Source organism: Phoca vitulina, unplaced genomic scaffold, assembly GCF_004348235.1.
Source record: "Phoca vitulina isolate PV1807 unplaced genomic scaffold, GSC_HSeal_1.0 scaffold33, whole genome shotgun sequence".
Classification (NCBI taxonomy): Eukaryota; Metazoa; Chordata; class Mammalia; order Carnivora; family Phocidae; genus Phoca; species Phoca vitulina.
The window spans coordinates 19,550,861-19,567,841 of record NW_022589736.1 but is presented as its reverse complement, the minus strand read 5'-3'; the positions used below and the strand labels follow the sequence as shown (position 1 = coordinate 19,567,841).

At 35.5% G+C, this 16,981-nt stretch overlaps 1 protein-coding gene across 1 annotated transcript in view; it reads right to left on the bottom strand.

Moving 5' to 3' along the window:
• Positions 1-468: 468 nt before the first annotated feature.
• Positions 469-16,981, bottom strand: part of ARL5B (ADP ribosylation factor like GTPase 5B) — a 27,774-nt gene continuing 11,261 nt past the window's right edge. Inside the window, exons 2-6 of the mRNA XM_032425776.1 lie at positions 14,924-14,984; positions 12,954-13,101; positions 10,071-10,154; positions 8,278-8,429; positions 469-6,985 (exon numbers count right to left, since the gene is read on the bottom strand). Coding sequence (XP_032281667.1) covers positions 6,937-6,985; positions 8,278-8,429; positions 10,071-10,154; positions 12,954-13,101; positions 14,924-14,984 — 494 coding nt within the window. The 3' untranslated portion in view covers positions 469-6,936. The remainder of the gene's footprint in view (positions 6,986-8,277; positions 8,430-10,070; positions 10,155-12,953; positions 13,102-14,923; positions 14,985-16,981) is intronic.

The following is a 16,981-nucleotide window of genomic DNA, read 5'->3' as shown; positions in this document are numbered from 1 at the left end:
AATAAAACCACCTTTTTGCACCAAAGATGTCTCAAGAATTCTTTCTTGGCCGTCAGCTTCGAACCCTAACATCTCTTCCTACATCATTATTGTTCCTCTTTATCCCAAACTCGGTCTTCGTGTTCTATTTTGACTCCAAAGTACGGAGGTTGGTTTTCAACAACATAACTAAGACCCTAATGATGATCTGATTTCTTACTTGTACAAAGATAAAACTCTGGGAACTATTTGGTTTGGACATTATCTGCCATGTGGACTTCCTAGGAAACAAGTGAAAAGGAGATGGGTAAGAGAAAGAGCTTTCTGGTTTCTCCTCAGTATCCCTGAGTCTGGGTCTCTGGTCCTAGCCCATTCCAAAAACCCAGTTGTACCCTTGACTTCCTTGAATTCCGTAAGCACCCACAACAGGACCTCACTCTCATAATAAATTCCCATCGCTTTGTTAGCTTAGGTAGTTTTCTATCACTTAGGTAGTTTTCTATCACTTGCAACAAACAGATTGTTAAAACAGATTTTTACCTTTAAAGGAAACCACTGGGTTCGTGTCATATTGGAAAAGTAATTATTTATTATGACAAAAATAAAACTGCTGACTGAAAACAAATGAATGTTACACTGTATTGCACCATGATTGCAAATGAGCCAAAACCTGTCTAAAAGATGAACATTCCAGAGCAAACAGCATCCTTTTTACTTGGGTGAGTAGGCATGCAAGCAACTCATTATAACATAATTGCAGAAATAAAAAAATTCTTGAGTACCAGCAACCTAAACTTAACATATAAAAGCATTTTATGACAGTAACGAAGCTATTAAAAAATTTAAAACAGGTCTTTAAACAGCCCCACCATTAGTAGAACATGCTTTGAACCATTTTCAAGAAGTGATGATGTAAATGCATCAAGTAATTGGTTTGCTCTTAATTTTATTAATGCTATATACTAGACCAATAGCACACATTTCAGTTGCTTGGTTGGGGTTAAGAAGCACAGTTGGTGGTGTGAAAGACATTCTTTTTTCCCTTCTATGCAATACCAAGGGACCCACAGAGAGATCCAATGCCTAATTTTGCCCATATTAATACCATCTATTTTGACCAAGCTAATTAGCTAAGATATTGTTACAGCTTTTGTAGAAACAACAGTTCGTATTTAAACCTTAAGAAATGAACATAAATATAAATACACTTTAAAGTAGTTTTACATTCTGAAGCAAGAAGTATATTTTACAGGGCCTGCTGTTTCCTCTTTAATGCTCTAAAGCACCAATTTATATGAAGATGGCAATGTGTGATTATAACCATTATATTCTGATTAGGAGAAATCCAGGGACTAGGCGGTAATTGCTTTTAGTTTTTGTTTCTTTTCTTTTTAAAAACCATGCTCTGTGCAACAGATAAATAGGGTAAAACTTAAAACTGTTACATAATTGGAAAAAAATCATAACCATCATTTTATGATCCACACTTTTAACGAAATAGCAGCTAAACTTTTTTTAATCGAAATTAAAAATTTCATAACTACACTGAACAGTTTACTCCAAGAGAATAAAAGAGGGGCTTGTCAAGTCCCTGAACTTCCTGAGGGAAAATGTAAAAGGATTAAAATAATCATCTCTTATGAATAGGGACAAAATATGCAAATACATTATGCACAACCAAGATCAAATGACAGTCATTTGGTATCTTCCAAACACGGAACGAAATACAGTCACAGTATAATATAATCGATCAAATTTTAGGGTTCTTCCTTGCCCTTATTTGATTTTTAATGAAACGAATTAAGTATTGGCTGAGCACTTGCCTGTGTGCTTTAATGAAGACAGTAAGTGAATCTGCTATACCACGTTACCCTGCTGGCAGCAAACAAGAATAAAACGAAACAGAATCTCCAAGGAATGCTACCCCTTAGCTGTGAATTTTGCATATTTCAAACACAGTTTGGGTGAAGGGGGTATTTATGGGTGTAACATCCCACAAGCTTGAGCAAAGCACCTTATGGATTGAAAAATGAGGTAACTTTTTAATTAAAATTTTACAAGTTTGTGCAAGAGAACATTTCCATTCTTCTAGAACTCTGTTATCTATTCCAAAAGATATGTACGGCACATTTTATTATTTCTCCATTTCTAGGAGACAATGTAGGTTACCAGTTTAAAAAAAAAGTAAAAAGGATGTGACTGAGAACACTAACAAATTCTAAAAACCTGATCAGTCTTTGGTCCTTTGGCCACTTTAAAAGTAAGATATCTAGCTCTACAGTAAAAGACTGTACTTTCTAGTAATTTTTAAGTGCCTTAAATGAGGGAAATTCACTGTCTTCATTCACATTTTCTATTACTTAATATCCTTTTGAAGATTTTTCTACCTCATGTTTATCTTTACTATCAACTGTTTTGACATTTGTTTCTAGGTATGACTCTATACCCCCAAGTCAACCTTTCCAAACATTTTACCAAATCATATACATTTAAAACTGATTTTGGATCTGTTGAACACAGTATTTTTTCTACTTTAAAATGGAGAAAAAATTTTTTTTGATCGACCTTCTCTATTTATTTTTGGCCACCTGGAACTCTTAAAAAAATACTTTTTGGGAGCCTTGGATTTCAGGCTTCACAGTAATGCTAAATGAGTAAGGATGAGACATTACGGAAGGAACCAACCTTGAATGTAAACTCCTCTCAGATTTACACGGACGTCTGCAAAAATACTGACAGCCTGGCTGCACTATTGTTTCAATACTAAGAAGTCAAACAGCATTGGGAGCTTGGGGTAGCATCTAAAGCCAACACACTCTGAACAAACCGACCACTTCTAATTAGTAAAAGCCAGGAAAATAAGCAGGATATACTCTAGAAGAGAGTATTTTAAACACAACACTGGTGTTTTATCAGCAGCTTAAAAGCATTTTCTTAGCAATATGGCTTATTTTCTCTTCTGCATTGTCATTAGCTCTTAGCTCAACTGAAGCTAAGTAGCTGTTACTAGTTGATACTTTGTTTTCTTATTTGATTGTATTCATAAACTGAACAAAATGATAATGAGGTGGGAATCAAAGAACAGATAAAAGTGAATTTAATTTCCTATTACGTGTCCTTTCCTAGTATTTTTAGTTTTTTGACTTTAATGTAGTGTATAAGGATTCAGGATTTTAAAACCAAAAGATAAGGAGTTCTAGTTGGCTTAAGTTCCTCAGTATGGGGGAAAAAACAGAAAGGCCATGAACAGTAACCGCCTAAGTTCAACTAGACAAGTAATGGTCAAATTAAGATTCAAATACACTTCTTTAGACAGCCGGCACAATATTCTACTACATACAAGTTACCAGACTGCATCTTGAAGTGACTTTATCCCAACAAAATATAAAAGATCCTTTAGAATTGAACTGGATATAAAATATTTTGGATCCAAAGCCACAGATGAAAAGATTAGACTCATGAAGTTGGTCTTCAAATATAAATGTCAATGGAATTTACCCATCCATAGGCATAATACCACTACATTTTTCTACTGATATAGTTTTACATAGCTAAGAATTAAATGAGTGCTAGTCACAAACAATTCTATTTCTAATTTGTCCTAAGATACTACACCAAAGATTTTTAAAAATATAAAGATTTGTTTTAAAATTTTCTTTGCTTTGTTGACTCCCCATAGCTCTTCAGAGAATATTGTTTACAGCACTGCCTGTATCACTCACTGTTTCCATAGGAAAATAATTATTTTCTCTTTATGCTATAGAAAATAAAAGTTAATTTATGCTTAAACAAAATGACTTTGGCTATAAGGGTAAGTGCCCATTTAAAAATTATTCTTAACAATAAAACTTGAATTTATTATCTTTCTTCTAATGAATACAGAATAAAATTATACCTTTAAGCACACCTAACACAGAACCTAAAAGCAAAAATTATGTATTTAACCACGAGTTTTCCAATAGATTATATATATATATTATTTCAGATTTTAAGGAATTAAATTACACTAACAATACAAATTATGTAGTATATTCCCATATAAAAGGGCCTGTTAATTCTAAGAGTTCCCAAATGCGCTGCAGTAAGAACACTGGGCTTAAATATGAAGAAAGTGTTCAAAATGAAGAAAAATGCCATATTTGGGTGGCAGTTACATTTCAGTTCTAATAAAATATTGAAAAGATTTGTTAAACTTTCATTTCTTCATCCTCAAAATAAAAATAAAATCTAGAAAAATCTCCCAAAAGGAATGTGGGTGGGTCCCTTGCTTTCCACTAGGTACTAGAAACTTTGCTAGGCAACTGAAGGGTTGGCGGGTAGGGTGAATCTCGAATTAGTTCATTGTCAAGTTAATCAGCTGTTAATCTGACTTCTAAAGAACAGGTATAGTACAAAATTGAGAACTCATCTCGAAATGTGAATAAAGGCACTAATTACAAATTTACATTTTTCATCAGATAGTATCTTATAGTTAATTGACAATGCATGTCAGAATCAATGCTTTAGTATTAGATACCCGCTTGGGTCAAACAAAACATTCTCTTGGAGTAAAGGATAATCAGTTTTCATATCACTGTAACAGGAAATCTCTAATGAGAACCTATAAAACACCTTTAAAAAGTTTTACATGAATTTCCTATTTGAACTTTTCCCAATCATTACCACAAAAACTAGTGGGATGTCGATTTCATTTTTAACACAGCTAACATAAACCATTTCTAATCCCAAACTAACAAAATGCTTTTTTAAAAAATTTAGAAAATAAATTGTATTTTAAAAAATTAAACAGCAAACTTGAATCTATACTAGTAGTTGTTTGACAAAATACAATCAACTATTAAAAACACTTTCAGTATAATGCTGATGTGGTAATATAAAAAAATAACCGTATAATTTGATAGAAGAAAACTGAACCAGCCAATCTTACTAGATATAAGATAAATTTCATAATAAGAATGGATACAGGGGTATTAAATATGTTTTCTCAGGATGGAGCTAAGAGAATTATCTTCAGTATTTATGGCTAAACTCTGTAACCAAGATAGAAACTCTGGCAAAGTGTGCTTTAGGTAAATGGTATCTTCATAATTCCTCCTGCCCCCTGCCCCAAACACATACCACAAAGCATCCATATTGATTTATGTTTGCTTTGCTCTCATGTTCTAGATTATGGATTTTATTAAAAACAAAATTTACTCTCTACCTGGTATAGAATCACTAAGAAAAAGGTTCAAGACAAGGTTAATAAACCGCTATTTCCCAAAGTCCAGAAAGCCTTCCTCTGGTCATTTTTCAGTTCTAGGGGGTGTGCTACCACTAAATAGAAAGAAAATGTTACCACATTCAACTAAATTAGACTAAATATAATAAATCAAGTATACCTGAAAACAGAGCAAAAGTAAAACCAATTTACAATAAAAAATATTAAAATTAAAATACCACTTTTGAACAGGTATTCTGATACTCTTATGAACACTGAATCCTATTTTTGACCCAAATGAAAAAAAAATACTGCAAAAATGAAGTATTATTCTCTAAGTATGCATTTTATCCCTTTCATTATAGCAAAATCACACATTTGAAATAGAGGATCAAAATTACTTGTCCTCACACTATTTATATTACTGCTTATATTAAGACAACTGCCTTGAAAACTTTTGAATGATATGTAATAGACTTTTGATAGATTATGACTTTTTCTTCCTATTTTTTAATTTATAAGATGTTAGAGTTAACTTTCAATCTCCTAGTAATACTTTAAAAGCTAGGATTAAATTCAGCAGTTTCCTGTAACCCAGGAAAAGACTTCAGAACATCATGTTCTATAAAGATGGCAACTGTTTTAAGCCTATTACACTATAACCTAAGATAGATTTATGGAAAAGTCATATGGTTTTCTAAGTAACATACTGCTGGTGGTAGAAACACTATTCAAATTCACACAATTTCAAATTTTTAAGAAACGAAATGTTTGTACTTCTGCTTTAGCTATTGCCCAAAGCAGATGTGCTCTCCCTTGCAAATGGAATAGTTGAACTTTTTGCTGATAATAAAGTTGCTTATAATTGATAGTAAAATATATTCCAAGTGTCTTGTTTTGATAGTAGTGCTGGTATCCTTTAATAATTTCCGATAGTTAATGTATGTGTTGAATAATGTGACATTTTTAAAATTATCAGATTTATCCAAAATATTTACCATCAAAGTTGGGCTTTCAAATATTTTTCCTTGATTAGTTTTTAGCCAAAACTAATCCTGTGTTGGAGGCAGAAAAGTGAATTTAATTCTTTTAGATAAACAGCCTACTTAATTTCCATGCTAATAGTAACTTAAAATTATTTCATGACTTGTAATAATGTGGGAGAAATTAACTTAAAAGCAGGTCTCATGATGGTCAGTCTTCCGTGTATATATATACACACACACACACACACACACGCACACATATCTAACTTCTAGCCAGATTTCTTTCTCTATAATAAGTTCTGTCCAAAAGATCAGTGGTTTGAAGAGGGAGCAAAAGTTAGTGCTGGTTAAGTTTGCAAGCAGTACCTGATGATTTCCACTACTACTTTGTCAAACCAGTAATTATCTGGTAGGGAAAGGGGGTGGTCAAGAAATTGGTCATTAAAGTTATTACAATACTTCAGAAAACATTAAACATATGACAAACATTTCTTACAAGGCAGTCATTGAATAATTAGAATCAGCAGTCAGAAGAATTATGTTGCTGAAAACATAGTTATACATTATGTTCGTCCAACTGAAGATTAGTGCATTAAAAAAAAGTTAAGAAAAAATCTTTTTATGTTCCAGTTCAGCTGCACTTGATTCAAGTGTTGCTCATAGAGGTTTGTGTTGTTATAAATTAAACATGCTGCTGCCTTAGCAGCCAAAGGTACTAGGAAAATGTTCATGTCACAGAATAAATAGAGCAGTCTCTTTCCAAGCAAAAAGTTATCTCACACCGATCCGGGAGGTCATCCACTCTAGACCTTGGCATAACCTGAAACAAAAGATAGAAGTATTTTCAAAATGGAATTATTTATAATTGAAAGCATACTTAGTATTTTTAAATCTTACCCAAATGTTGATACTGCAATAATGATTTATACAGGTAAGTGAAATATGTAAGTATCACCATAAGAAGTGCAATTTTTAAGCGGAAGATTCACTTAGACAAAATGATGGTAATCAGATTAGTTGAGTAATTGGGAAATGGTTTCAGTCTCATCTTGAAGATAACCGCTTGGGCAGTTTTACCATCAAGATTGCAAATACTCCTCTCGTCCTTTTAAGATTAAAACTGAAACCACCAGGGCGCCTCGGTGGCTCAGTCATTAAGCGTCTGCCTTCGGCTCGGGTCATGATCCCAGGGTTCTGGGATCGAGCCCCACATCGGGTTCCCTGCTCCGCGGGAAGCCTGCTTCTCCCTCTCCCGCTCCCCCTGCTTGTGTTCCTGCTCTCGCTCTCTGTCAAATAAATAAATAAAATCTTTAAAAAAAAAAAAAAAACTGAAGCCACTATAGAAAGACAACAGGAACTCTGCCCTACCCTCCTAAATTCTAAAGAATGGAATGCTTATGGCCCAGTCGCAGAAGCATAAGTCAAAAAAGTCTACATCTACTATTATATTACAAGCTATTTCTAATATGAGCATAACTAAGAAGGACAGGTTGATTAGAGGATAAATAAACTCCTGGAAATCAACTGGATAAGTCATGTCTAACATGCTGGGTTCTCTTTGGCCTACTCTATCCAAACTCAAGTTCTTAGGAAAGAAAAATATACTCTAAGAAGCATTTATCTCCAATGTTTCCTCTTTCGAAGTAAGCCCCCCTGAAAGAACTCCTAATTAGAAAGGAGATGTACTCTTGTGGAAAGCTGAGAGCTCATGCTTAATTAAGCCTTTATAGAAAATGTGAAATTTCTTTGAAGCTTCCTCTTTAATTCAGGCAACATTCCGGTTGCTCCCCCCTCACCCCCAGCTAGTCAATGATATAAGCAAGAAATGAACAGCAACTAAAAATCTGGATTGGGACAACTTAATTCAAATGTTTGTTATTGACTTTTTCTGGTAAAACATTTTGTTTATAATAAAAGTTACAAAAATGTGTCAATAACTCTGCGAAACTGTAACTTAACAACAGTAACAGACTAAAATAATTTCCACCCTATAAAATTGAAATACAATATAAAAACTATCTTTAAGAACAAAAAAGGGAACAGGATCAAAGAAGAAAAGTTGATAGAAATTTGAAAGAAGTCATACCTCCCCTCCTATCGTTTAGCACTTACCCTTCTCCTGTTAAAGCACAGCAGGACTGAATGTGCCATGGATGATCCTTAATTGAACTAAGGGTGAGGTATTTAGAGATTTCAGCTGCTGTCATGCACCCTTTCATATCCTGTTTATTTGCAAAGATAAGGACTGCAGCCTTCCGTAGATCCTGCAATCAATATGAAATATTTCTAATACATGAAATACCACGATTCAAATTAAACTAATACATCAGAAAGGTCAGATATGCCCAACTGGACAGTTATAATGAAATCCTTCTACTCTGAGTAATCCTTCTACTTTCAATGATTAGGCAGTAATATTTAATTTAAAAATTTTATTGAGAGCTGCCTGGCTGGCTCAGTCAGTAGAACACACAACTCCTGATCTCGGGGTTGTGAGTTCAAGCCCCATGCTGGGCCTAGAGCTTACTTAAAAAATAAAAACTCAAAAAAATAAATAAAAGTTGTATTGAAATGAAAATTTTCTCAAATAACAGAGATTTAATGATTGACTCTAACAGAGATAGGCTTATTAACATAAGCCAGATAATCAAAAGTTATTTTATATTGTTGGGCCAAAGGGGTCAAACTAAAAGTAAAATAAACATGCATCTTAAACACGGATTTAAAACTCTATGAGCAATACTCTACTGGGCAAATATGGTAATATGTTACCAAATACTACAGAATTTCTCCAAATTTAAAGAAGAGGACTGACGGTAAGGGCTGGGTAATACTTATTTTACTTATTAGTATTGGTATAGACTAACTGCATTCATTAATATTCACTGTAGAATTGTTCATACTATCAAAATTTAGAAATAACCTAAATGTTCATTAATAGAAGATCAAAAAAAAAAAAAAGAATAGATCAATTGTAGTTTAATCATACACTACAACATATCAAAAACAATGAACTAAAGCTCTATGTACTGACATGGATAATCACAATATTGTGCAAAAAAACCCCAAAACTGAGTTACAGGGGAAAAAAAATCTTTATCATTATATAAGAGTTTATGAACAATGAAATATAAATCAACTGACAAATAAAAATGTAGGTAAAGTATAAACATATACATGGGATTGATAATCACTACTTTTAGGATAATGTAATTCTTTCAGAATTGAGAGAAAGGAAGAAAATGAGATTGGTGGTCACATAAGATATTTCGTATCTTATACTGAATGGATGGTGGACAAATGTGTTTTATTATCTAAGTCTTTTGTATATCTGAAATAGAATTAAGTGATCTCATACTATTCACTAAAGAATTTTCAGTTATTATAAACTCTTGGGAAAAAAACCACTTAAATTTTCCTCTTTCTTGCTTTAATTTATCAGACTCTTTAAGGCTTGAATAAGTGGTTTAAACTTTGAAAAATCTTGTCAATAACAGTAATACTCTACAAATTAACGTGTTGAGCTTTTTCAAGTTTGAAAATGTAATGAAACTTTCTGACTCTAAGACTTTCATCAAGGGGCGCCTGGGTGGCTCAGTCTTTAAGCGTCTGCCTTCAGCTCAGGTCATGATTCCAGGGTCCTGGGATCGAGCCCCGCATTGGGCTCCCTGCTCAACAGGAAGCCTGCTTCTCCCTCTCCCACTCCCCCTGCTTGTGTTCCCTCTCTCGTTGTGTCTCTCTCTGTCAAATAAATAAAATCCTAAAAAAAAAAAAAAAAAACTTTAATCAAAGTATAAAATTCTGTTAATGATGAAATAACCAACAGCAAAGCCCATAATCTTTGTAAAAAAGCACCAGTATACAGATACCTTACTCCATGGTTTAAGTTTGCTTTCAAAATTTACCTCATGAGCCAACATTCTGTACAATTCTTCTTTTGTAATGGCTAGTCGTTCCCTGTCAATGCTGTCAACAACAAGAATGATGAACTAGAAGACAATCAAAAAGAAAGAAAATTGAATGAAATCTTCAAGTTTTCTGCAAAACTCTCAAGTGAGAGTACTTTCTTCACATGACATCATCATTACCATAAACTGGTCTACTGCTTTTTCATCATAAAGAGTTTATATTATACTGTAAAATCCAAATGTTAATAAGAAAATAACTCATAATTTCAACAAATAAAAACTATGCCCAAAGTTTATTTTAAAAAGGTGATGTCTTAATACATAATACTCTGTAACACTAAGATTTATTTTTAAATGCAGGTAATAAAAAATAATTTTCAAAGAAAAAGTCATGGTAATTTAAATAACTTTTACTAAAACTTGAAAGTACTCTATAATTGCTCATTTAAGCAATCAGTAATTATTTTGGTTTCAGACAGCCTCCTGCCTATTAGAAAGGAGCACACAGCTTGAAAGAAAAAGAGAAACAAATTAAAAAAAAACAACTAATGAACAAGACATTTTATCATAACAAGATCAACAATAAAAGCCCCAGAAAAAATGTGCTAACTAGAAACATACCTACTTAGGGGTTAATATGCTAGAAGGGATGCAGGCGAAATGAAAGAGGAGCAAGCTAAGAGGACTGGAGAAAGCTGCTGGTAAAGGTGTGTATGAAAAAAGGTGGGTCTTATACATTAAAAATAAAAGGATCTTTGGTAAGAAAAATAAGAAGATATAGTGCAAAGGGCCCCTAATTGAATATCTTAGAAGAAAAAGTTAAGAAGTGAGATTAAAGCGATGCTAAAGGTCGTAATAAAGGAATGACACAGACTAAATGGAGAGAGAGAGGGTGACACCAGATTGTTCAGAAGACCTTAAAATTCGGCAGAGACAACTAGAGTGATCTGCATATAAAATGTGAATGGCTTCAAAGGGGATAAAAGGGAAGAGACTAGAAGGAAGAAAGGTAAGAAACATGGCAAAGTGAATATGGGGAAGTGACTCTACTGAGAGGGGTGTGTCAGGCATCTGCCAACAGCTGAACTCCTTGCAATGTGACAGAGACCTTCCGCTTTTGGCTTTTGGCGGACTCATCAAGGTAAGGAATTTAAGAAGCTGATGCCGGTGAACAAAGCCATGAGGGAAACACCACATAGACAGGATCCCTACCCGGCATCTAAGATTGCAAAGGCTAGGTGCTATGCTGGGGTGCTGCAGTAAAGGCCAAAGGGTCTTTGTGTAGCAATTCTGAAATTCTTATAGAAAGAGTTTATTAAAAAAACATTTCATGCAAATGGTGTCATTAATAACGTATTTCTTTCTTTCTGGACCCATGCTAAGTCTTCTAGAGTTTCTACAACTTCAGAAACTACCCTTTTGTAATGCTATAAATATACATGGATCAGCTAGAACCAACTCTAACCTACTCATCAGAACCGATGGTTCTTCTCTCTCACACCTGCAGTTACTTGTGAGCTTTGCACAGGCACCAACAGCTATGCTGCTTAAATACAGGTGAACAGCATGGGTCTGAACTGAGCAGATCCCCTTAAACGTGATTTTTTAACTGTGTAGTCAGTGCTGTAAATGCATTTTCTCTTAATGATTTTCTTAATAACATTCTTTTCTCTAGCTTACTTTATTGTCAGAATACAGTATATAATCCGTACAACATAAGAAACACGTGTTAATCCACTCTTATCGGTAAGGCTTCTGGTCAACAGTAGGCTATCAGTCAAGTTTTTGGGGAGTCAAGTTATACGTGGATTTTGGACTGTGTAAGTGGGTCAGTGTCCCTAACCCTTGCATCGTTCAAGGGGCAACTGCAATCATGCTAAAAGGTTGTTGTTCTCTTACTTTCTAATATGTTTTAGTTTTGGAATGTTATTTTATGATAGAAGTATGTATTAAGCTAACCTATAACCATATTTGCTTACCATCCTATCTTCCCCTGCAAATAAAAAGAATTAAGTGCTAGCACCACTGCTAAAGATCTATGATACGCCATTTGGTTTTGACAGTCACAAACTGCAGTGGAATATATCCACACAGATACTCACGCGACTGCAATATAATCATAAAAGAAACTTATTCACCAAAACTTTGCAACTCCCCACCTCCTCTGCACACTCCCTTCAAAACACCCACTCAATTTTTAATAGGCTTCATTTTAGAAAAAAATAATTGGTTAGATGTACCTGTTTGTAAAGAGAAATTATGGATGCAATTGTACATTAGTATACTCAAAGATAAATCTCTCAATAGCACTGCATTTGTTTAAAAAAAATCTGCCTCTAACAAGAAATAAAAACAGAAATAGAAGCTAGTCCAGATTGTTTCCCAGGTTCGCTCTGAAGTAGTAAAGTAATGAAATAACTGACAGAGAATTTGGCGGGTGGGGGGAGGGGGGTCGGCAGGGGCTGCAGTAAATCCATTTTTTTTAACTAAAATATAATCTCACCAAAAATTTGAATTTTGAAAATCTTGTATTAAATGATGCTTAAAATATTTTATTCCTCCCCTAACCAGAGCCTCATAAAGCTGTGAGATCTTGGGACAGGTTATCTGATTGATCCCAGTCTCCACTTTCTCCAACAGTAATGTTAATAGGATTACTGGGAGGATGAGCTCAGAGTCTGCACTACGGTAAACCCACAACAAACAGTGCACATTACTCTTTCTACTGGCCTTTTCTCTTCTATTTGAAAACCTCACATTCCATACAGAACACGATGTTACTGAGAAGCAACTGTCAATATGCCTTCATGTACAGCCTATCTATTTTCTGGGTTTACTCTTTGGTTCTCTGTATTAAAATTCAGAAGGCAGCTTAGATACCTCTGTGTTTGAGTAATACGTGTTCCAGGATGAGCGCAGTGATTCTTGACCACCAATATCCCACATAAGAAAATGAGTGTTCTTCACAACTATCTCTTCAACGTTGCTTCCTATGGTTGGAGATGTATGAACCACTTCATTCATTAAGCTGTTGAAAGACACCATAAAAAAATCTTCTGTAAATCTTGAGAATCCAAAGGAAGTTTTATCTCTATATTTTTAGTATCAATCACCCTTCCTCATTTGTACCGATGGTAATCATAAGCATCAAAACTAGAAACTTAGGGGTGCCCGGGTGGCTCAGTCGTTAAGCATCTGCCTTCGGCTCAGGTCATGTCCCAGGGTCCTGGGATCGAGTCCCACATCGGGCTCCCTGCTCCACGGGAAGCCTGCTTCTCCCTCTCCCACTCCCCCTGCTTGTGTTCCCTCTCTCGCTGTGTTTCTCTCTGTCAAATAAATAAATAAAATCTTTTAAAAAAACCAAAAAACAAAAAACTAGAACCCTAGAGAGTATTTGTGCAAACAAATATCTAGACAAAGAACAACTCCTGAAGGAAGACCTTTTTTTTTTTCTTTTAGTGGAATAAATAAACTAAAGGCTTGATCTGGAGAGAAAGGAACACCACGGTGTGAGTTTGTATTTCTGTGGCCAAAATTCCAAAACCACCATGCCCTGTTATCAGAGTAGAACCAGTGCCCCTTCCTGAAAGAGCAAGTTTGCTGGTGACTGTGACATCAATACTTGCAAAGTATCAACCACTGAATAGTAGGCTATATGTAATTTTGAAGACTGTCTAGGTGAGAAAATTGAGACTCAGGCCTATCAACCTAAACTACAGCCTTAAAAAGATAGGGCTATATGCAAATGAAAATTTTAATTAAAATAACTATAAATATATTTAGAACACCAATGCTCATACCACATATATTACCATAATTATTGGCTGAGATACATGAATTAATTCATTCAACAAATACGTATTTGCCTATAGTTAAGTTGGTACTGTGTTGGAAGGAGCCTACACTGTACTGTCTCTTGGGTTTTATGTATCTTTTTGAAGCTACATGGAAAATTATTTCAATAACTGACAGGTTTCTGAAATGTTTATATCTGATGTTTGAAGGCGAAGTCATATTAAATACATAATGGCCAATGAATGAATATTTTAAAGTAAAACAAGTAGTTATTCGCCTCTAAAACAACAATCCACAAGTTAGGAGCTTTTTAGCAAAGTAGCTGAAAAATACATTAGGCATTGCGTAAGTGAAGTATTTCTGGAGAGCTGTCAGCTGATACACTTAGGACGAGGTGGAAAGAGATAAGAGCCAAACAACAGTGCACTGTATCTAATAACTATTTATTAAAATGCTTGGGACACAGATCCATTTCCACTGCTTAACACGGATCGTTTCATGAACACTGAAAGGATAACAGGAGCTACTTGGACAAGTGGACTGATGGGCTGTTAAAATTTCCTGCAAGTATTAATGTATTTCTCTGGAAGTCTCAAGCCTTTCCCTGCTGCAAGCTAGAAAAGCAGTACTTTCAGGGGTGATCTTCATTTCTTTTGATTTGACAAGTCTGGCTACGTTCAACAATTCAGAGCTATTAGTCAGGAGAGTAGCAATAAGCTTCCTAGAGATATCCATCTATTCACATGAACTGCAGTTCTGGAAGAATTAAGTAAATGCACTTTATCACTTCACTCCAGTACTATTATATGTGCTTTATTTATTTTAGTTTAATATTAATTCTTTCTTTCAAGGCCAGAAAAAAACAAGTGTTTGTGAAGGCTTTAGCAAACATACAGCAGTTTTATTCACTTTTTAAACAAATTTTGTGTTTGGTAAAATACAAAACCGTATGTTGGAGCTTTTCCGTTATATTACAATGGTACCTTATTAATTACATAAAACTAGTTTTAATAACTAAAATAATGAAAACTGTTTAAGTAAATAACTATACTTACAATTGGTAAAGAATGGTGGTTTTCCCTGCATTATCCAGTCCCACTATTATTACTTTGTGTTCTACAAAAAGAAAACAAACCATAAACATTTAACACTACTGCATACTACAATTACATGCTTTCAGCAAGGACTATTAGTTAGCTTTCTAATGAGAATCATTCACTGGATACTTATTACTGGATTCTTAAAATACAGAGTAAAGAGAACTTCATGGTGTCAAGGTCACCTGCGTTAAGAGAGGCAAATTAGTATGATGTCCTCCACCTGTGAGATATGGGTAGGAGGGACGTACAAGAGAACCTGCTCACTTATAATACTGAGTCTGGGAGGAAAAACACAAATTCTGGTCCTGACAAGGCATTATGACTTAAAATATAAGTTTAAAAAAAATTGTTTGGGGGCAGCTGGGTGGCTCAGTGGGTTAAGCGTCCGACTCTTGATTTTGGCTCAGGTTCTGATCTCAGGGTCCTGAGATCCAGCCCTGCATCGGGCTCCACACTCAGTGGGGAGTTTGCTTGTCCCTTTCCCTCTGCTCCTGTGCGCCCCCCTCTCCGTCAAATAAATAAAATCTTTTAAAAAAGTTGTTTTACACATCTGCTTGTCATCTCTGCTAATCAAACTAGTTTTTTTTATTTAAAGATTTTATTTATTTATTTGACAGAGAGACACAGCGAAGAGGGACCACAAGCAGGGGGAGTGGGAGAGGGAGAAGCAGACTTCCCGCTGAGCAGGGAGCCCGATGTGGGGCTCGATTCCAGGGCCTTGGGATCATGACCTAAGCTGAAGGCAGATGCCCAACGACTGAGCCACCCAGGCACCCCTGGATTTTACAACTGTCTTGAGCAGATACCATTTCTGCTCTTCATGCAACAAAAACTTCCTCCGCCTTCTTCCAGTGCCATGCACAGAACAGTCACTTGTCTCACAGACACATTTTAAAGCCCATCTAATTATTCTGTTAAGTGGTACATATTCTGAAACCTCCTCTGAAACACAGAGGAAAAAACACTCTAGAATCATCTTTTCTAGATTTTAACCTTTACAGAAGATACCTCTCTTCCCCAGGGCAGAATGCTTAAAAAGTGAACCTCTGTAAGAACCACAACACAATCGATTTTTATTTATTTATTTATTTGTCAGCGAGAGCGCGCGAACGTGCACAAGCAGGGAGAGCAGCAAGCAGAGGGAGAAGCAGGCTCCCTGCTGAGCAGGGAGCCCGATGCGGGACTCGATCCCAGGACCCTGAGATCATGACCTGAGCCGAAGGCAGATGTTCAACCGACTGAGCCACCCAGGCGTCCCCAGTCGATTTATTTTTAGCCAATGATCTGACATAGTTCTTATCAGAACACTGCTCCTCGGGGCGCCTCGGTGGCTCAGTCGTTAAGCATCAGACTTTGGCTCAGGTCATGATCCCAGGAGCCTGGGATGGAGCCCCACATCAGGCTCCCTGCTCCATGGGAGGCCTGCTTCTCCCTCTCCCACTCCCCCTGCTTGTGTTCCCTCTCTCGCTGTCTCTCTCTCTGTCAAATAAATAAAATCTTTAAAAAAAAAAAAAAAGAACCCTGCTCCTCTTGTTAACCTGTGGTGAATGTCAGAATTTTGATTATACACCTAATAGAATATTATCTCGTATTCTTCCTCTAAAGTGTTACTTTGACTGTATCAGTCAAAAAGAGGGGCCATAATTCACAGACAAGTTCTTCGGTGACTAACTATGTTTGTGCCTTCTAATGACCTGACCACTGTCAGTCCTGCCTCTAATATTGCAGGACAAATGCCATGGTCCTCTGGAAGGGCTTTTTTTCACTATGACAGAAGCTGCTCTGCAAAAAAACACAACAGAACAAAATTTGTTTGCTTATTATAACTCACTATAATTCTCCTTTTTTGACTCTTTCCATTCATATCCCCTAATTTCTAACAGAGCCAATCTTTAAGTGTCACCCTATCTTTCTCCCTTCCGGTACAAAAAGGAGAACCCTCTTACTAGTGGAAGAACAAGCTTTCTAAATTTTGGTGACAGCTGGAAACCACCTGCCTGGCATGTGGAGACC